This window comes from Anser anser, assembly GCF_964211835.1.
Source record: "Anser anser genome assembly, chromosome: 18".
Taxonomy (NCBI): domain Eukaryota; kingdom Metazoa; phylum Chordata; class Aves; order Anseriformes; family Anatidae; genus Anser; species Anser anser.
Window position 1 is genome coordinate 264,361 of NC_139739.1, and position 23,087 is coordinate 287,447.

At 42.1% G+C, this 23,087-nt stretch overlaps 1 protein-coding gene across 4 annotated transcripts in view; it reads right to left on the reverse strand.

The window, feature by feature from the left end:
- ZNRF3 (zinc and ring finger 3) overlaps positions 1-23,087 on the reverse strand; it is a 113,412-nt gene that overhangs the window by 80,790 nt on the left and 9,535 nt on the right. The window contains exon 1 of one of the 4 annotated variants that reach the window (XM_083804599.1): positions 14,112-14,575. The exons of 2 other annotated variants lie outside the window; for them this stretch is intronic. In XM_083804599.1, the coding sequence (XP_083660725.1) occupies positions 14,112-14,351 (240 nt within the window). In that variant the 5' untranslated portion in view covers positions 14,352-14,575. Of the gene's footprint in view, positions 1-13,402; positions 13,593-14,111; positions 14,576-23,087 lie in introns of those variants that run through there. One more of the 4 variants, XM_083804603.1, reaches the window with a different exon arrangement.

Here is a 23,087-nt window from a genome sequence, read left to right on the forward strand (position 1 = left end):
AGGAGCATTTGGGCCCTTGTAGCAATTTTTCCTCTGGTCTTGATGATGTCAGGCAAGATAGCTCAGCAGAAAGGAGGGACCAGCAGACCCTGGAACAAGGACGAGGAGACATCTGTCTCAGTTACAGAACATTGACAATGATGCTGGTTGTGACACAGGACCACATGTAGAGGAAGCAAGCTCTATCAAGAGGAGTTCATTCATTTGAAAAAGAGGTATCAATGTAATCTGAGTTACTACCACAAAACCAGGTTTTACAGTGCCAAAGCTCTTTCCAGAGATGTAAGCTCAAGTAAGAAGATAATCACTAGAAAAGAAAATGTGGTGGCTTCAGGCTGACATTTTACTTTTCAAATGGGGAAAGGGAAGAGTGAGCATATAACGTGCTAACCTTTCAGTTCATGGATGGCAACTTACAGTATAGCAGCTCAACCTCTTTTGTTTAGGTAATCATTCTGCAACAGGTTGTACAAAAAAAAACCTTGTGAAAAAAAAGCAGGTAAGTGCACAGACATGTCAATGGCAGCCACCAGCCCTGAAAACTGATCTTAAACCAGCAGCAGTAAAGAAATCACAGAAATTAAAAATCTTGTTCTACAAAGCTAAAAATCAGAAAGATTTTTTTTTTTTTTTTAATTTGACCTGCAGTTTCATCCTAGTATTACATACAGATTGGTATTTCCATGTTGAGAAGTGACAAGGAAGAAAATATCCCTTTCTCCTTTCTACTGTTCTTTTAACTGAAATTTTGGTACTGGGTTATTTGGAATTGGAAGGGACATACTTCAAAAATCCCTGAGAAACTTATTTCAAAAGAAGCTCTACTCACAGCCTTGAAGAGGCATACTAGTTTTTTAATTACAATGCATCTTTTGTTGACAAAGATACTTGAAAGTTAAAACTTCAGGTGGCAATGCAGTTCCTGTTTGAGTCACAATCTTGGTATTACTGCTCATTCCTAAGTGACACAAGTTTAGAGCTGTTTCTTCAATCTTAGTAAGTGCTTTTGTTGGATAAAAGTATCCTTTCTAAGTTGTGTAAGCATCCAAAAATGTCTTTTAAGAAGTTACCGAATCTAGACTCAAGTAATATGTAAATTCTATATGAACTGTAAAGCCTCAAAAAAACTACCCAAATACTCAGGGTATTTTTCTATTTTCTCAGGAAAACGTTGCAGAGCTGGTTAAAAATCTCACACGTGCCATACACAGCTTGCATTTTGTTTCTTTTGTATTCTATAATTCTTTTTGACTACAATAGTACCATATGCCAGAGGTAGGAGGGAGGTCCAGCTTTTTTACAGCTTTACCAAAGCTCTACCAAAACCAAACTAAAACTAAACTGTGATCTCTGGATAAATCCTTCTCAGAGAGAAAAGCATTGAATATTTTAATACTTCAGAAATTTTCCTGTCTCACAAGACAGAAAAATGAAGTGACAACCACATCCATCCATCTCTAGATGCAAGCACTGAAAATTGTATTGCAGCAGCCACATAATTTAGACGAGGACTTCGTACCAGCATTAGTAGAATGCACACAAATGACGCTGACTTCCTGAAGACACTACACAGCTGCTTCACTTTCTAAATAGCTCTTCCCTTAAAATTAACCATGAAAAAGTAGTATTTAGATGCCATAGGCAATTTGTTTTGTTTTGTTTCTTCTAGAAGAAGCAATACCAAGATCTTTGCCCAGTTTTGTACGTTAGTAAAGTTCAGTTTATTAGTATATTTTAGAAACTCTACGTTAGTAAGTTACAGGTCTTTTTTCCTGCAGAATTTCCCTAACAAGACACATTACTCTCTGAGCAAACTATTTGCATCAAATAGACACGCAGGCAGTGTGGATAATCAAGCACTCTTCTCCTGTGCTTGATTCTTGTCACTATTTACCTATGTAGGCAGTGACATAATTGATTTCATTTGCTGAACTAGAATAGGCTGTACCAACAAAGAGCTTCTATAGCAGGAACGTCTAAATTTACAAACTTTTTTTTCACTGTAGGCAATGCTTTAGAACAAGTTACCATCAAAAAGGTGTAAAGACATAATATCTACATGAAAAATCTGCTGCTTAAATAACTGAGTTCCCAATTAAGCATATGAGAAGAAAATTCTAATTAGGAGATCATCATATGACACAAAACACAGTGAAGTTCACAACAAAACCAAGGCACAGCATAGCAAAATACAGAAATCTGCCTCAACATGGAAAAGTTCTAGGAACAACAAAACAAAACAAAGCTTTGCTTTCCCTTCTAACTCAGGATATTCTACGGTTCTGTGATTTTATTCTATGATTCCATGTCCCAGTTGACCATGACAAGGTTTTCTCTGGGATAAGGCAGTCTACGCGAGATCCACAACAGAAAGTTGGGAGGATAAAGTAGAACAGAAACATCGCAGAAAAAGGAAGAAAAAGTTTACTGCAAAAGCTAGTCTGGGGAAACACTTTCATATGACATATACACTTCCTCCTCTGCCATAAACAAGGCAAAGATTCAAACCACAATCAGGCCTTTCTATGACACCAAAACTACTAGAAGTGGCAAAACAAACCCACCATGTTTCCATTTTTGAGAGGACCCACAGTGCTAGCTCTGACAGAGACACCTCCTGGTCTGCATGGGTGCTGGAAGGCCTCAGAATTAGAGACAGTATGTTCAGGAAGCTACTGAGGCAAAAAAGAAAAAGCTGCAAAGTCAAAAAATTAGCTGATAGCTGATTCAATGGGTATCTTTTTTAAGATTCCTGCCTGAGTTTGATCAGAGTTTCATGTAAGTCAAATATGACTGGAATTGTTCATTTTTAGAAAACTGGCAAATTCCAATTAAAACTATTTTTCCATAATTTCTGATCAGTTCCCACTGAGAGCCTAACCCCAAAGTTTCAGTTCCTCTTTAAACCACAAACTAATCTGAAAGCTCCTTCCTTGGGGTATCTAAGAGACACCTCTGTGCATTCCTGAGAGGGCTCATGATGACCGACTCCAACAGATCTCAGGTCTGATCCCCTGTGGATACACGAATGTTCCCAGAGAAAGGGGAGAAGGCTGCATGATAACTGCATTTTGCTTAAGTTCTATTTTTCTAAATCTGTCTCTTCCACAATGCAAGTATCTGTACTTTGTTTCAAACAAGGAGCTAAAAGGCAGTAACTGGACTACCCCAAAACTGCAAAGAGTAGAAGGGAAATCGAATGTCTCCTCCCCCACATAAACAGTATTTTTGTAACATAAAACTACTCAGATGAGTGCAAATCCAAAAGAGACCTGAGAGTAAACGGAGGGAATGAAAGTTTGTTATGTGAGGAGGAACTTCTGCTCCAGTTAAAAAGAATACATACTGCAGTGATCTGAAGCTTCCTATAAATATTTGAGCACATCAAAGCCGGTCCTGTTAAATTAAAAATGCTGTCACACAGATAGGAACTAGCCTCTAGCACTGCCAGCTTCAACATGTGAGCCTCTGATCTGAGAAGCAGAGGCTCAGCTCAGCTCTTCAAGAAATTTTGTTCACCATAAGAAGAAAAAAAAAAGTGAACCAGCAGTTGAGTTTAATAAGGATATTAAATACCTTATGAGTGAGCTAATTAACTTAACTCTTTCAGAACACTTCAGACCTCTTGCTGACAAGGACGGTAGTTTCTTCCCATATTACCTGCACAGTTGGAGCGTGTCTCTAGGCTTCAGACACACTCCTATCCAAGCCCCGAAAACAAATACTTGCGCGGTCTTAATATATATATAAGATTTTCCTGGTTTCATCTTTGTGTAACTTTACTTTAATTGTACTGCATACATCACACATACACACACATGAGCAAACGTATCAGCTGACTCTTCCACATCAGCGTTCTACACTTAATACTAAAGCTGTCTGAAAGACTTCAGATCTCCTGGATCTTCCCACGGTTGTCTGAAGATGGCAAAAGGGGTAAACAAAAGGAGACCTGATCTCTTTCTTTGACTTCTGTTACTTGGAGAGACTCAGCTCCCAGAGTCAACTGAATATACACAAAATACACGTGGTTGAGAAATTTATCCCAATGAGCTGCTGCAACTCCCTATAGAAAAAGCTCTGTGAATTCCATGTATCAAAACCTACAAAGAGATCACTGAAAGTTATAAATGTGGTGGGGAAGGAGGAGCTCTGGCAATACAGTTGTCTCAAATAAGCAAAAGACTGAGAATTTTTTCACATCAACTACTCTACAATGTCTTTCCCTCAGACACAGTCTTGGGATGCAGAAGATACTATCATTTAAACAGACAAAACACAGCCAGCTACCACCCAGGGAATACCTTGCCTCTGAGTAAAAAGAGGTCTACAGTCCTTGGCTCCTATTAAGTACTAAACTCAACAGCATTCTCTGGCTCTGTTTCACAGGTTCATTTCTCAGCTCTCAGCTTTGCTACACACCATTCAGGATGTCTGCCAGCTTGGCATCCAGACCATAAGGTGTTCATTTACCCTTTACCATCAGAGCATGCTAGACAGTATGTGCTCTAAAGGTCTTCTAAATAAATACAAAACAGGTATGGGAAAGTATGCTGGACAACTGTAAAGTACAACACTGGAATGGGAACCAATATGCTTGCCGTTTACAGAGTACATACCATCAATGGGCTTTAGATGCTGCCTTAGGAGAAATGCCAGTCTGCTTGAAAAAAGGCAGCAACTGCTACATTGAGTATCCCAACCACTATCCTTATCTCCAAAATCAGCAAGAACAGATAAAACTTTGGTGGAGAAGGAACAGAGAGCATGAGTGTGCACAACTAGCACACTACATATAACTATATATATAATATTGACATTTCTTCTAGGAGCTACAGATTTCATCATCAACATTATATTGTTATTATTACCACTACTACTACTACTACTATTTAGGTAGAACCTGTCAGGGCTTAATTGCAACTGCCACCATATAGCCAGGCCCGAAGAAATAAATCTTCAAGGACAGTCTCTGCAGAAAATAAGTAAATAAATCACAGCCTTTAAAATAGATTCTTCTCCATGAACTACAGACTTTCAGGAGAATTGACCCATCGGTATATAAAAAGAAACAGAATAATATCTGTAATTCCAAGTCAGTTTTCCAAATCCACACTTCTCTTAATCTGTCACCAAAGTGGACTGTTCAGTTCCAAAGGTGAATTCATTGAAAAGTTTGGCTGGAGTCTCTTCTGTGTTGGGGGGAGGGGAGGAGAGAGAAATAAAGGAGAAGGATTTTTCCCACCCAAAATTAATACACTTTTTGTTTTTTTAAAGCAGGCAAGCATCAGAAGACTTAAATTAGGAAAACAGATGTTGGCAGAAACTGCGCAAACTAGGGTCTTTCCTGAATCAAAAGCAACTTCTAAATGCTTCTGATTGTAGTGTTGCAAAAGTTGCTTACCAAGCACATGCAATAAATTCACAGCAGGAGGCACATACTTGCAACATGCATGCCTGTAAGATAATTAAACAGTTGTACTCAAATCATGACTGCAGACTCTAAAATATGCCCCTTACTTCCTTGGCAGGAGAGTCACCTCCTCACTGATTCTTCTGCTTGCTTGACTACTAAAGATGATACAAAATGATAAAACAGCTTAAGCTCAAGAAAACGAAAAAAAAAAGTTTAAGCTGGCCAGCAGCTTTAGAAAACAACAAAAATCCTTGCATCAATGTACAGAGTAACATACGTCTGGGAAGCTAGAGTGTCTGCATATATTAAGCTGCATATTTATGGGTGTACTTGTGTCTGGAACATAACAGGCACCTAATCAACCTTTGTAAACTGGCTTTTCATCTTAAAGCCAAATGCAACAACAAAAGTCTTTTAAAGCACCATGAAAACGAAATAAAAAAAATGAATGACTGCAGTTCATCACCGTGAGGAGGACACTCTAAGACACCAGAACCTTATTTTCTAAGCACTTCTACTCAAGCCTACCATAAAGATAACTTCACCGATGGTGTAAGTGCAGTAAAGAACAAATTTTGATAGTCTACGTGGTATCCAAAAGATCACACTTCCCTGGTCATTTCTGGTTCAAGTGTCAAACAGTCAACAAAAATGCAGAAAAATGATTTATTTTTTTAACGTAAATCTTGTGTCGCTGTTACAACAATTTCAAAACATGTCTTTGTTTAAAAATAATCTCTTTTTCCTTTGCCTATCTTCTTTAATGTGAAGGGCTCTCCATTCAAGTCAGGAAACATGAGAAATCAGGCCAAGCATTCAACTTGTATTCATTCTGTTTTCATATGTAGGCACAACAACCTCTGATCTGACCACGTGTATACTGAAGATGCCCAAAAGAAGAGATAATATGTACAAGTTAATATTTAACACATCCTAAATGGAGCACTTTTAATATATTAAGTATTAATGCAAATACACACGCCACTTACATAATTGGCTAAAGAAATCTCACATATACAGGAGATTACTGCCTCCAGATGTTACCTTTCCTTAACCTATAAGATGCTGGCCTCTTGGAAGCATTCACACTTCGAAAAACTATGTTTGTGAAAGTTATTTTGGTCCAGAAGGGCCTCACTTTGAAATTCCAAAACATGGACTAGAGAACTGTAATAAAAAAGGGAGCATTTTTAAATACACGCTCCACCACAAGATGGTATAAACTGGAAGAAAATTACTATGTATGCTAATCAATGGTTTTATACAACTACTCAAAACTTTCCTATAAGATCTGCTTAGAGAAAAGCTGCCTGCATTTCTTTCTTACCAAGTTATGCCACACCAAATCATGACCTCTACATGCTTCATCTAGAAAAATTTCAGAAGCCCTTCACTAGACAAAGCAATTAAAACAAAGTTACCCTGTCCCATAATCACATCCACCAGTGGTGTGCTCAGAGAGAGCATGTGCCAATTCTATCCGTGGGGCATGGCTGGCCACAAGTGTTGGTAATACTACGAAGCAGGCTGTAATTACATCTAAACCATTATATTCACATACATACAGTCTTAACATAAATACATATAAATGAAAAAAGTTCTCCAAAAGGCTCCATGTTTAACAATTTTGAGTGTCTCTCCTCTTTCGGATTTCTTCTTAGTTCCACCTCCCAAATGAGCAACAAGAGTACATGGAAGAGGAAGCAGGCAGCATTCTGCCAACTAGCACAAATTTCACAGCAATGCAGACCTTAAAAGGCTGTGCGGAGGTTTAGCTAAACTTATGAGCTATGCTGAAAAAGTTACCTGAACTACCACAAACGACATTTTCATCCATTATATTCCCCACCTTTATCTGGAAATTAACAGAAATTGTACTAGTTGGCCTGAGTTCAGGATCCAGCGTTGTAAGCTTTCCGCTTCTATTTACTTTCTTAACTTACTTCATTCTTATTCCTCTAGATAGGTCACATAAGCAATTTTTGCTCTTTCCATTGTACCTCTTTCTCCGTACTTTGATACCTTTTACCTCATTTTCTTATACGGTGTCTCCTACCTTGCCCTCAAGTGACTGTCTCAGCCTCGAATGCTGACAAGGCTCTGGTAGAAGGATTCAAGTATTGCTGTAACTCTGAGCCACTACAACAGACACTTCCTCCAGAAACAGCAATTCACCACTGAATTTGGTACCTTATATTTTGGACAACCGTTCCCCCTGTAGCAATGCTTATAAACATTTATTTATTATTCTCTTAGACTCATTGAGAAACAGTTTTCGCTGGTACCCTTATGCTCCAAGGTCTAATGAATCATATGTGTAAAGATTTTAAGTTCAAAGTTTTTAACTAGGTAAATACAATTCGTCAGCCCTTAAAACTCCATGATAATTTTGGCCTTATACTATTTTCATAAGGTGATTCTTTCTGCGGAAGTTATGAAAGCAGGTATGAAACTGTCCAAAGGATGACGAGAGCATGATGTGCTCACAGAAGGTTTAAACAGCCAAACGTCCCTTTTCAGCATGGTCTTTGAGCCTTGCCTCTTACATTTTCTTAGTGTTGCAGTATACCCTAATAGGACATTGCAAGTACAGGACTCTCAAAGCAGAGCACTGTAGCTGTATGGAGACATCACGCAACAGCAGAAAGCTAGCACAGGACTTATCGTGCACTTTTATCCCCATTCCAAAAGACATCTTGGATATCGCAATACTGAGGAGTTCATAAATACAATGATCCTTCTTTATAATACTGTGTTCAGAAGCCAAGGAGAAAGCCAACCTCTTGTAAATTAAAGCAGCAATGACATAACTCGGTTGGAGCTCACAGCATGAGGACAGTGCACAGTATCAAGATACAACAGTGTAAGAGAACGAGAAACCTACGCAGAACACTTTGACGGGCTGTCTTCAGCTCTCCCCAAGTACTACGGTGCACCACAGTATGTGACGGACTAAAGCATGATGGAAACTGAAAAAGAGGAGTGGGCGGAGGGAACAGAGGGAAGGATGGGAACAGTGAAACAGCCAGGCTAATCTAATCTGAAATCAAGCCCACTACAATACCTTTACTGCAAGCAAACTGCTGTTGCGTTACACAAGCTGAAGGCTGCCCAGGTGCCAAAACTGTGCATATCTTTACTTCAACAATTGCCTATTTTAAATGTGAATTATGCTTCCTTTATCATCTTAGCCTTCTCCTGCAGAACACTTAGTAGCACCTGTAGTTACTCATTCCATTCACACAAAAAATGCCTTCCTTTCGCAGCACAGAACTTAACAGGTAGCGATAGAGTATGGGACCCCAGCCCTGAAAGCAGCCACACAACTCTGGGCGTAGGCAATCTTCATTCTTCTGTCCAACTACTGAAGAATAAGCACCAACCAAGCTCAGATGAGGCACAGAACACAGCAGAAACTGCAGTAGAAGTAGCGTGAGGTCCAGAGCACTAAACCTGCATTTTTAATCTTTTATTCACCTATCAACACTCTTCCAAAACAGAGAGAGATTACAAGCCCTGCCAACTCAGAGAACAATTTGAAACCTCCAGTTCAGGCTTCAAAACTATTTGTATGTTTTAAAGAACTGAGATTTTAGAAAATATACGATTAGAAGTGGCAAAATATTTTGCTATTCCAAGCATGTAGCAAGGCTGTAGTATAGAAGAGTTTTGTTTCCACCAGCTGGATAACTCAAGTTAAGACTTAAGCGCCAAGATTAAGTAGTTAGTACACTGTACTAAGGTACAATGATAACCAGAAAACAAAAGGAAAACTGAAGCTTAGATTAGACAAGGTTTCTGATCCACAAAACAGCAAAGCAACAAACATAGAAATCATTCGCTGCTCTGAGCACATAGCAACAGACACACACCCGATGCTGCTATAAACAAAAAGGAGGTGGAATTAAATTGCCTTTATTTAAAATAATAAAAAATAAAACAGGAAACAAGTACTATGGAAGCTCAGACATTTATTTACTTATTTATAAAGACGGCAGCAATTAAGTCTCTTCCATCCATGATTCAGCCTAATTACCTGTTTAAAGTTAACTCGTTAACTTGGGTCAGGCCTTCAGAACGATGGGACTCACAGTTCTGTCTGAAACAAGTTCAAATGACAAGCTCAAGCAGGATAGTGTTCACATTCAATGGCTTTTCAGACATTGTCATGGACATCTCATTTGCCTTGCAGCATTTGCCCAGTGAGAGGATTTGTTCACAACATCAAAGACTAAGATCAGAGAGAACAAAATCCATAACCTAGTCCCGCTTTCCATATAAGACAAAACAGAAACATTCTAGGTCTTCCCTCTGTGTACCAAAACTGAGAAACACAGTAAATGCTCAACAGCCTTTCCCCTCATCCTATTCTAAGTATCCACAGAGCGTCAGTTATTTAGGTCAGAAAGACAGCACCACATTTCAATGACTGCTCAACTCCAACATACTCCACTCCAAAGACATGATGGCAATGCAAACCTGAGCCTTCCAAACAGGTACCAGGAAATCAGTTTTATCAGATAAATCTATTATCCTTGATGTCCTTGGGACCGTTACTGGGAGCCAGCGCTTTACATTTAAGGTATGGGAACTAACATAAAACCAGTCACTGTTGTCTTCATATTCTAAGAGCATAACTAGCAAAGAAAACATCCAACAAGGTGGTGACTCAAAGCCACAACTAATTCCACTTCCTCAGTTTGAATGGCCTTCAGGCAGTCAACTCAAGCAAGAAGAAAGAAACTCAACCTGCCTGCTCACAAAATAAAACAAAAAAATATGATTTTTTTGGTGGTGTTTTCTATTCTCAAAGGATACAACCATTTCCTTGATTCAGTCTCCTGTGATTATTGCCAGACTTCTACATATCCACACAGTTGTCTCAAGTCACTGTTTTCGACACCGTTAAAAACTCTGCTAATACTTTGGAGTGAAAAGCCTACCTGGCAATTTTGCAATTTTTGCATTTTGAGAAAACAGATGAAAGATCAAAAGTTATTCAAGTAACTAAGGGGTGGGAGGCACACTGAAGAAAGGAACACACAGGCACATGGTGTTGCAGTCTAGTTCTAAGCTTCCCCATCTTCTGCAACTGGAAGATGGGCAGTGGCACTGCTATAAGGAACGACTACAAGAAGTTCAAAAATGCCCTACTTCTGTTTTCTTTCTGGAGCTTAAAGCTCAGAGCTATGCTTGTTCTCCTGAGACTGTTAACTTTTGAGCACAAAAATATAAGCAACTGGAGATTATGTAATCCATATGTCACTTCTGTTCAATGGCTACTTGAAGTTCATTATTCCCCTACTGAGGCTTCCAAGCAGAATCAAATCAACCAAAACCCAAACTTTTATCACACATGAAAAACCATGAATAATATTCCTAAATCTTTCCTCCATACTGCTTCTCTTTAAAAAATGTATATATTGGTAAACTATCTATATGACTGTATTCAGCAGCATACCTAAAGAAAGACTTAGAGAACTAACAACAATGAATGTGTATCATTTTTGAATAACCCAGAATTTTTTATATAATCCAAAACAAAGACTCAGTTCAATTCTCTTTTCCCAGCACCTCACCTGACCAGTATCATCATAACAACAGTTTTGCAAGAAACAAGGCATTTGATGTTCCACACCTTAGCTATAAGACAGAAAAAGCAACTGGAAGAGAACCTTGCCCAGTACAAGCAGGACTGAGATATATAATCCCTCTCCAAGCAAAAGAGGCGCTGCTAGTCAAATCAGTGATGCCTGCTATCCTAGCACTATAAGTCTGTGGCCATGTAGTATCCAGTTTGACACAGAACTGCATCTGAGCTTTTGGTCAGAGTGCTGCAAGAAATCTCAACTGTAAGGACTTCATTGGTCATAACTTCATTTTAGAGGTTTCAACAAAGTCTTGTTTTCCCAATCACTCTCTAATCAGAAGTTTTCAATTTCCAGTCTCAACCATCCTAATGTCAGGATATTGCCCCAAGAAACACAAAATATTCCAGTATGCCAGATACCACTGAGACAGTTAGACTTTTGAGCAGTTGAAGGACCAGCTGACACAGCAACCTAGGGATGAGTTTGCCGAATACAAACTGTGGCCACATTAAAGAAGGCATATGAACATTTCATCTCTCTGAAGAGTTATTCTGGTAGACACTTGACCCTAATAAGACTTGGTCATAATAACATGAGAAAAAATATAATAGCACACCACTGCTGGATAGGAATCTGACCAATAACCAGTTTAAGAGTGAATGTGTGACCTATCAAAAGCTGAAAGTGCATTGTTTTTTAAGGTTTTTTGTTGTTGTTGTTCAGAGACTTTCAACACCAATGAGTAATTGATGCTATTAACATAAACAAAAGTAAGTCTTTGTGTAGTCCAAAAACCACAATTCCTTTGATTCATTCTTTAATGCGTGCCTGATTTTCAAGAATTTCTAATATTTCATTTTAATGAAAAACACATTTTGAAAGATCCATGCACATTGACAAAATGGTTGGGGCCAAGAGACGCTCGTTTAACTGACTGATGTACCACTGCTGAACAGGTTCTTAATACCATGAGCTGCACGATCCCTTTCTAAATGTCACAGTGAGCTTTAAATGATGATCCAAACCAGCAGATTCATACAGTTTCACAAATATACAGCCCAGCTGAAAAGCAGAGGCAAGACAACATTGTGAAAATGTTTGTGAGTTTTGGCTCTGACAAATTCACTTTCAGGAGATGAAGGAAGCTTGACACTGACAAGGACGCGATGTATAATCTAAAACATCAGTGGTGAAAATGCAACTGATAGTATTTAGTCTAGCTGCTCTGGAGCAATGTTTGACGTTTTCTCTTCTCCAAAACACAACTAGCATACCCCATGGCTCAGAAAAAAAAAAAAAAAGAAAAAAAAAAAACAGGCTGTACATGATGTAAGTATGTTATCTAGCAAACATACAGATGAACACGCAAAACAGTTTATTGAGTGGTAAATGACTGTAAAAGATTTGTCACATAATTTAGTAAATCTTTTTAGTCTTTCCTATTTTGGAGGCTGTCTATTCAGGTATTAGAGGAAGCAGATGGTTGATGTTACACATAACAAGCCTCCAAAACTCCATTTAACACATCTCCTTAAAGTTATTCAAACCTGAGTCTTGAACAAAGAGTGTATTTTTTTTTGTCCACTTTCACCTACAATCTCAAGAAAAGTATGACCTCAGCAAACAGCCTCTGTTCTACTCTTAACACCAACACCTGACGCATAGTGAAACTTTAGTGTCTCTTGCTTTCCCCAAAGTTACAGAGTTGAGTCTAACACATATTGTTTTATAATGTACCAAAAGGATAGAAAATGTCAGTATCAGCTTCAGCCCCTAGTAGCATTACCTTTTTTAAAATGTCAGAAGCATGCATTAATTGTTCCATCCCTATTTTCTCTGGAAGGATAAATAAAAATGCTTATCAGCAGCTTGTCCTCACAACTCTTTTGCCTGAAGTGAATTTTTACAACAAAGCCTCCTGGTTGAAACTATTTTGAAATTACATGCACTAAAAATCAGTATTCTTTACTTCAAAAGAAGAACAGAAGTTTTGAGACTCGCGTATTTGCGGTTTTAGCGTTTTACTAGTTTTTAGAGCTTACTTGCCACTAGATTTTTTTTTAATTATATATACACACACACGGACACATGTATGTATGCATACATATACAGAACTCCGCAGCTGTTAATACGGACTGCTACTAGCAATTGCTTAACAGTCAAACTTATTAAAACAGCATTTAAGTCATTTTTCTTTACTTAGCCAAAGGCAAAAAAAAATAAAGTCAACAATTACAAGTGACTACAAAGAAATTCGATAAGCACTTCAAGAGTTTCACACAGAGCAAAGCACAGTTGCCTTCCGATTAACACAAACATTATTTATCCGGGGAAGAAGTCAAGAGAAGCTTTCATAGGAAGGAATCACTTCACAGAGATCCCAGAGCAGGCGTACCGGGCACGCGAACCCAGCGCTGCACGCAGAACCGACGTCCAGAAGGAAACAAAGATGAGAAGCAAGCGCCTGCCGCAGCGAGCCTTCTCCACGGCGCCTTCGCACCGGGCTGCTCGCTCGGGAGGCGCTGCCCCGACGGCGCCCCGGCGGCCGGGCCGGGCGGCAGCCGACCGAGCGCGCGCCCCGCAGCCCGGCGCGCAGCGAGGGGCCGTCCCCGCGCCGCGCTCGGCGGAGGGGCCCGGGCCCGCGCCCCCGCCGCTGCCCCGACGGCCGGGCCGGGCGCACGGCGCCGCGGAGTGGCCCGGCGCGGCCGCCCCGCCGCTCCCCGGCCGCAGACGGGGCCCGGCGCGGCCTCGCGCCGCGGACCGCGCGGCTCGGTCCGCCGCGGGGCAGCCGTCGCCGGGAGCCGCGGGCTGTCAAACCGGGCTCCGGCGCCGCCGCCGCCGGCAGCCCCGCGGGGCCCCGCGCCGGCCCGGCCCGGCGAGGCCCCGGCTCATCGGACCCGCCGCCGGCGCGGAGCGCGGCGGGGCCTTTGTGCGCCAGCGCGAATCTGTCACCGCGGCCGCGGCGCCCCGCGCCCCCAGGCCGCGCGGCGCACGTGGGGCCGCGGCCCGGCCCGGCCCGGCGCGGGCTTTGTGCCGCCAGGTGCCGGGCGGCCGGGCCCGCGGAGCCATCTTGGGGCAGGCGGCGCCCCCCGGCTGGCGCTCACCTGCACGATCTCGCCCTCAGCGCTCAGCGTGGCCCCCGCGCGGGAGAAGCGGCCCTGCAGCCCCGTGGTGTAGGTGGTGTAGTCGCCGCTGGGGCTGGACTCGAAGAGCACCACCTCCACGAACGCCGTCTCCTTGCCCAGCGCCGCGCCCGGCGCCGCGGCCAGCAGCAGCCCGAGCAGCAGCAGCGGCGGCGGCGGCGGCGGAACGGCCAGCCCCGCGCCGGCCCCGCAGCCCCTCATCGCGCGGCGGGGGGGAGCGGCGCCCCGCCGCCGCGCATCGCTCGCGAGCGGCTCCAGCTCCGGGGCCGGGGTTCCGGGCGGGTCAGCGCCCCATGGCAGCGGCCCTCCTGCCGCGCTGCGCTGCGCCCCGCTCCTCGCCGCCGCCAGCCCCGCGCTCCCCGTCCCTCGCCCCGGCTCCTCTCCGCCCTGCCAAGCCGCTTCCCTTTCATCTGCTCCACGTGACGGCCACCGCGGGGTTATCTCCGCCCTCCGCGCGTCTCTGACCCGCTCCGTCCCTCCCTCGGCGCACACACGGCCCGCGGCTCGCCGAGCCGAGCCGGGAGGCGCTGGGCGCAGCGTGCGGGCGGCCGTGGGGCGGCCAGGCCCGGCCCGGCCCGGCCCGAGCACCGCCGGAGCCGCGAGGGCGGCCGGGCAGCACCGCGCCGCGCGGCACTCGGGAAGGCCCTGGCAGGGCCGGGCTGCCCGCGCGGGTCAGGCCTGCGGGGTCGGGAGCGCCTGGGCCGCGAGAAGCGGCCCGTGGCGCCCGCCGGGGCCCGACCCGCGGTGCCGGGGCTGTTGGGCTGCCCGGCCCCCGAGGCCGTCGCGAAGCGGCGCGGGCGGTCTGCGGGCCGCGGCGGCTGGAGCGGGCCGGCCGCAGCCGCCGGCCGCCGGGCTCCTGCTAGCCTGCGCCTGCGGAGTGCCCGAGTGCAGGCGGCACGGAGCTCCTGGGCGCGATGGCTTCGCGGCTGCTGGTGGTACACGTCCCGTGAATGGACGCACCCTGAGCGGCCAAGAGCCCTCTTTATATCTTTATGACCAAATGCGCCATTCTTTCTGTGAAGGAGAGACGCTGCTCCTCTGCAGCATGTGTGTGGCAGTAATCTAACGTTTGCCATTTCCAGCATGCTGCTAGCATCTGGCATGTTCCTTATGCGCGTGTAGAGCAGGAATGACCCAGCTCCTTGAACTTGGTACTCTGCAAGAGTATGAGACAAGACAGTCGGATTCTTAGTGTGACACAGTGAGCAGCATTAGCTTAACAAGTCACGGAACATTTCCCCATTGAGGATGGGTCAAGAAGGGATCAAAGAAACGTACGTTCTGAGCTTCTACCACAGGCCACAAAATACCCCCACAACCAGAAAGACAAGTACAATGGATCCAAGGCTGCCAAAACTACTACATGCGTAGAATGGTAGCTGGAAGGAGCATCATTGTGGTGCTCTAGCCAGGTTACAATAGAGAGTGCACTACGCAAGCTCAAATGAGGTCAACACGCATAATTTTTATATTATGAACTTATGGTTCAGTATGATTTCAGAAAGGCATAGCATCTAGTGCACTGAGTAGATCTAGTGTGCATTAATCCCTTACTGCAAACTACCTCTACTTGAATTTCCTTCATCTGTGAAACAAATGGCTGATATTTGGATATCATAGGCTGCCCTGCATCATAATCAACATGGGAACAGGTTAAGCGATGAGACCTCTGGGAGATTTTCTCCCAGTCAGCTACGTTATCTCAAAACATGTAGCAAAAGGTGAGATGTGTGCAGGAGTGACTGTTACTATGATGAGGGTTGCTGTTATCTGGGCCCTCCTGCATTTATCACGAGGAAAGTCTTTTGATATTCAGCTACTTTTCTTTCTTCAATAACTTCAGTGGTTTAAGCAAATGACATCTGGACTTTTTAACCTGATGCCTTCTCATTCCTTCAGGATTCCAGAAGAGGTTCTGTAGGCCCTATGCTCTTCTGTTCTTCTTCCCTCTAACGAGAATAGGTCTCTAAAATGAAGAATCAAAACATACCATTTCCTCTTGCTTCTCCATGGATGACTCACTTTTCTTACACCCTATTCACCTGTTTCAAGAAGTCCTTTCCAAAAGTCTTGAGTAGGATTTTGTATCTCAAGGAAAATATTTTAGAGATAGCTCTGCTCCCCAGTGCTGTAATAAATGCATTAGGCTTCCCTGTTTATCCTACCTGACCTGTGCCAAGGGGTAGATCTGATCATGGGGTCCTTCCTACCAGCCCAGCCACATTTTGCTTCTTTCAGGATAGGAAGAACAAGAAAGGAACAGGAAGCCATGAGCTGCTGAAGGACAACTGCCTACTTCGCAAATCTCCCCAAACAGCTGCTTCCTGTATCAGAATGGGACTTAATCAATCACAGTGCTGAAGGAACCATAAACTACTATAGAGCAGACAGCACTGAGGACATGCAGCAACAAAGCGTTAAAGGAGTAAACTCCTACCACATGGAATACCTATCCATTTGCATGTGAAAGGCAGTGAAGCAACTCGTTTTTAGTTAATAGTTTTATTTCTACTTAGAGTGTTTGAAAGCAGCTTGCTTTTCTAAATCCACCCTCCATCAATGTTTTGAGATCAAGTCACCATTAAGAACAACGGAATTTTTTCCTGACATTCATCTGACCCATTTATGACATTGTTAAATTCCATAGACCCCTCCTTTTATGTGAATTGTCTTTAATTTCTAGTCTTTGGCAAGTTTTTATACCCTGCTTGTCAGAATTGGGATGTCTTTTTTCACAACGTATTTTTCTTGTAAAAAAATACCTGTGCCACTGTAAATCAAATTATTTCAATGAATGTTTTATTATTTAAGGTAAACAGCTTAAGTTGTTGCAGGTCAATGCATCTCTACTATCCTAAACTCAATGGGTATCTAATCAGAAGACGGGCAGTAGAAAGAGTTGGAATTTCAGTGTCAGAAGTTAATGGGGTGTGCGCTTGTTGTCAAATAGAAGGTAACAAACAGTGCCTCTTGCAGAATACGTTGCCCAGTAGGACACCTTTACATAGCTTGGAGGAACTGCCCAGCATTATGATATTTGTTCCCCACTGTTGCAGGCACAGTCAGAGCCCGAGGACAGTTTCAGACCGGATGTGCCGACTGATGAGTTTTGTACTGAGCACACCTTGCCATACTTCGCAGAAGTTTGCCTGTTTTGGTGGAAGTACTTATTTTAAACAGCTCTTCCTTTATCACCTGTTCCACTTCAGTGATGCCTCCTTAACTATGCCAATGTAGCTTTTGTGGAGCTGTGTGGCAAATTGGATTAGGGAAGAGACCCATGCTAAAAACAGCCCAGGAGGGGAAAGATTATTTTTATATTGAAGCAGCAAGCTAAAATAGTATTGGGAAGGGTAATTTTAGGTGTGGAGATGTGAGCTGGAAATCTAGGAGTTCTAGGAGGCCTGGACAAGAGCTCAGCGTGTGTGAAAGACAGCTTCAGTCCTACAAAAACTGAAAAGAACTTGACATCCCTGATTCCTAGCTGTGAAACTGAGAAGTTGAGAATGCTGTGTCCTTTGCTGGTCAGCAAAGTGGATTTGAATTTACTGCTGCAGTCTAAGGGTTCAAATGTTACGCAACTCTGTAATTTTCATTGCATCAAACTTAAATGCCCTCAGTAAGCATCCATGAACACTACATTCCTCCCCCCCCCTTCTATTTAATCTTTTAAAATTACATAAACACCATACCCTGAGATATTAGTAAGATTTCAGATTTAAAGATCAAGAAAATAGGGAGTACCCAGATTAGACAATTTAACAGTGATCTTGTTCCCTGTCCACACATACTATGAAAGTCTTCTGTTACATGGGTACATTTTTCCCCATAGGGCTTTGCTTCACAGAAGGATCCCATTGCAGATAAAAATCAAGGAAGTACAGGGAAAAAATATTATAGATAAGACCCTTGCCTTAGCTGTTAAAGAAACACAATCATCAGTACTCTTTGGATATTTTCTAGGAATAGGCTCTCTTATATCCACCTAGAAGTGGTGTCTTTCCAGATTAGGTTGAGAGTTAGGAATGCAGAAATGGCAGGACAAATAAATCTGGAAACTAACTAGTGAAAAACATAGGAATGGGGCTCTATACAACAAGTAGACAGCATCCTAGCCCCAAAATAAAAGCCAGTGAAGGTACGATCCACCCTCCAAAATGATCCACATCTGTGGACTGCAGGCACAGCAAAATCTCCCCACAGTAAAATACCGAAGACTGACATGAGGCACTAGGTCTCAGGTCCCTGAGTTCCCCCTGCTTGGGCAGAAATCCAAGCAGGAGGTTGCAGAAAAAGAAAGGACTGTCTATCATTAAAGCAATCAAATATTTCTAATTGGCTTCCTTCCCAGCTCGCAGCATATAGCTGCCAGTTCAGTTCTGCCATAATACTTCAAATACATTTTCTTTTTTCCCCCTACACAGCAAGCCAAGGTACAAGTTCTGAAATACAGAAGCCTCAAACATTTATAACTGCAACTGAGGTCAATGAGAGCTGTGATTTTAACATAATGAAATGATATATAACGCCAAATGGTCTGAGAAAGTATGTCCTGAAAAGAGGGCAGTCAACATCAATGGATGCTTTTGACACTAAACTTCCTACGTCTCATTTTCCTGGCAAAGAAATGGGTTCTATAGGGCCCTCCTCCTCCCACAGTGCTCCTGAGAGAAAACAATGCTAGTGTAGTACCCACAGACTATTGTGAATAATGTTACAGAAAAAGCCCAAAACAAAATTAATGATTTTGTACTGACAGCAAAGATGGAATATTGTGCAGGAAGTACAGCTCTGCACATCAGACAAGAAGAAAACAAAACACTGATAACCACTCATAATGTGATCACCAGCCATTCTCAATATTAAATGAGGCAGTAATCCAGCTTCCTTGATCTTTGCCATCTCTACATTTGAAAGAAGACGTCTGAAAGCTGCTTTCTGTCACATCTGTGCAGTCAACCACAAGTACAGCACACTGGAGAACCCCTTGAGAACCTCTTTTAGCCTCATTTCATAATGAAGTTAAACATGTGTTATCTGCCTGACAGCCCCGTCACCCTTATGAACATATTAGCTACTTTTAACAAAGCTTAAGGGCAGATTGGAGGTCTTAAGACAGTATATTCTTGCAAATTTTGTGAAAATCAGATGCTCTGGACTTGGTACTGCAGCAGCATCCAGAGGGACATGCAGGAGACAGGGAAAGCCAGGGCAGCAGAAAAACATCTAGGAAACTGAGCTTTTTCAATTCTACTGCCCAAAGAACAGTCTGTTTGTTGTTGATCTTACAGGTTTGTTTGTTTGTTTGTTTGTTTAAAAAGGATCCTTTCTAATGTATCCCACTTAATTAACATGACGCTTTTGTAACTAATGTGCATTTTAAGGAGTTACCACTATGAAATGACATAAAGAAATGTGTGCATGTAAATGTTTGGTATAGAACAGTGTCCCTGGGGGTGGTGGTGGGGGGGGTGTTCAGCTGTTACACATTCTGCATGGCAGAAGCCAGAAAAAACGTATGTGCACAGCAGCAGATTAGCCACAGCATATGTTGTCTTCTGCATGATGGGGATGCTTAAGGAATGTGAAAAGCAGGGAAGACGAGAACTCAGGTTGCTGAAGGGAGGCAATAAGGGCAGGGGCCCAGCACTATTAAGAAAAAATATACTGAAAACAATGTATCTTTGGGTCTACTGTTTTGGCACTAGCTTGTTTATCCTCCTGACTACTGAGAGACCCTGGCTGAAACCTAGTATCAGTTATTAGTATAGCAAAGAGCAGATGACATTTTCGATTAAGTGCTTTCTTATGACAAATTACCAAAACCCAACCTCTTCTAAGCTACCTGACAACCTGCAATGCTTATTTAGTCTGTGATAAGTAGAGCAAAAACAGCACTCAAAAGACTGGCTGAACTTTCAGCCAGTAATAATGTGAACTTTTAAAGAATTTTTCTCAGATATCATCAAAAATTTTAGCATAACAATGGAAAATATGGTCCCTTCTCAAAGAAATAAAGAAACTAACCAATGAGCACGGATTAAAAGTTTACTTCAGTTACTGTGAATTTTGAATTTGTCTGATCGAGACTGTTTCCAGTATCAACAAGACCTTGTGTGGAGCATAATTCATCTTTCATTTACTTTGTAAAGAAAAAAGAAAATCTCTTAAAAGGGGCTGCTTGAACACATGAAGTAGTAAGAAAAACACGGTTCTTACTCCTGTGACTTATCATAAGAAGTGATCTGATAACACCAGATAATTCAGACTGGCGTATTTCAGTGGGAAATCCATTTGCGATGGTAAGGGCAACATGTCACTGCAGAGTCCAGTGACTGTCTCCCCCCACTGGTGAGCAATGACCTTTTCATATTTGTGCTCTAACAACTGAAGTAGTTGCAATACTGTACCCACATAGAAGGTAATGGCACTCTTTTTCCTTTTAACTAACTGGTATTCATCAGAAGTTTCACCACAAGCTGCCATTTAAGAAAAAAAAAAAAAGAGAGAGGAGGGGAGGAGAGGGGATTATTGCTATCTCCAACTAATAAAAAATTTCTGATCATACAGGACCAAAAGAGAACGCTAGATGAGAATAACAATTTAATTTGGGGGAGGGGGAGGAGCAAAGTCCATTAAAGAATCACCTTCTTTCTCCCCCCTTGAAGACCAATAGTATTTCACTTCGGCATTAGACTTAAAATAATAATTCTGACACACCTTCAGGTTGAAAAATCAGTCTCTGTATGATGACTGCAGACAGTTGTGCTAATTCCTAAATTATCGCTCCAAAGCATTTGGAAAAGGATTGAGAATGTGAGCATAAAAGCAAGTTACCATGAAATAACTGTGGGCATGAGATTACTTCACATTAACTAGAGGATGTAAACGTGCATACAGTTACCTCAAATTGCTTCTAGGTTATAAATTCACACAGTAGCTTAATCATAGTCATTCACTTGTTCATCCATGCCTAAGACACTGCCTTTTCTTTCAAAGTCCATGTCAGACACAAGAGAAACTGAGAAAAATATCACTGACTGATCAAAAAGAAGCACGCCAATACAACTGGATTAAAATGAAAGAATTATGATTAAACATTACATTTTAAACACTGCCAAAATAACAAAGTCTGGATAGTACCAGTGGATTTGTTGGTAACTCCTGTTTAAAAATTAGTCAAAGTATTCTAAGCATTCTTAATAATGGTTTATAAATACCATAAATGCCTGTTTTAACTGCAACTAGCAATTTTCCTTTGAAGTTGATTTGCATCTCCGTTTCTATCTGCTGGCCTTCCTAGAGGAAGAACTGTCTGCCATTTCCTTTGATCAAATCATTAAACTGAAGCAAAGGAAAAAAAGGGTCCCACAGTATAACTGTAAAATACATTGACTCAGCATCTTCCTTCTACATTACAGATATTTATTTAGCATTTACTTTGGTATTCTGGGCTGTTATGCTACACTCAAGTTTAAGAAGCAAGTGGTGTTTCAGAGGCCCCCTTGTGTAGATTAAAGAACATCATTGAGGGATTCAGGACATACTTTGATTGCACTGTGCAGTGCAGTGCAGTGACATCTACCCTTGCTTTAAATGGGTATCAGAAGCAATCTAACATCAGCAGCAGAGTTCTGTACAACTGGATAGAGGTTCTGATGACCAGAGGGACTTACTTGATTCTTAACTGAGTGAGAAGGTAAGTTTTTCATTAGAGTAATTCTTAAACCAAACTTGAGAACTGTGTTTTCACAGTAAACTGTACCTGAGAAGTCCTCACAGCAGAACAAGTAGCCATATAAAGGATGAAGAGAGCCACTTATCTCAGTCATACCACCACATGTGCCTTTCCAGATGATTTCAGTAACTGACAACTCAGACTTTCTACTGTCCATGTTCCCTACATGTTTTAACACCACCCTCTGCAGAGACCAGGACTACAGCATATTTCATAAGCAAGTGAAATTGCTGTACCTCCTAATAAGCAAGTAAACAGGAGATACATCATTTTCTGTGTAAATTCATGTACATGCCTGCCCATTTTAATCACCAGGTAAAATTGTTACCCTACTTCTCTGGAGACATGATTGCACAGCACAAAGGCTTAGGCTTGACTGAAAGCTTTACTCAAATATGCCTGAGTGCCTGATGAGTTTCCATTACTGAAGCAGCATCAACAGTTATCATCTTTTGGTACATGGAAATGTATCTCCAACACCCCTTATGTCACATCTGCTGCTGCATTTCAGGAAGAGATGCTGAGGTGCACTAAAGCAGAGCAACCAGTAGGTGACCTCCTACACTTGAAAAGCTAGAGAAGTTCCTTTGCCCACTGGCAAAACACACCAAGTATGTATGAAATGTGCCAAAATATCTCCAGAAACGTTAGTCTGAATTGAAGATGCCTCTCATACCCTTCATTTTCATGCACTCAAATTTTACTACTGCAGTTATGAACAAAAGGCCAACTGAAATGGGCAAAATGTTTTTAATATTTATGAAAGATATGTTTTCATCATTATCATCAATTACTCTAATTTAAATTAACAAACTATTGTCCCTTGTCAGCTCAATTAAAAAACAAAAAACAAAAAGCACTGTGTCAATTTATGTTAAGAAAAAAATGTCATCTAGCTGTGACTTTCTCTTGCTATTTAAAGTTAAAATTTGGAAACATTTTTTTTAAGTTAATCAGCATTGAAGCAATCCAAATTAATCAACAGACTAGTCACAACAGCTTCAATGACATTAAAAAAAAAAAAAGTGAACAAAACTCCCCGCTAATGTTTGAAAAATTAAGGTTTCCAACGTCTTGAACAATGTGTATTTATTTAAATCTGTATGAAGTGCAAACATTCTGATTTAGGAACCCTTCACTCTTTCTGTAAAAGTACAATTGTCTACTGAAGGGAAAAGATGATAATGAATCAGACCTGC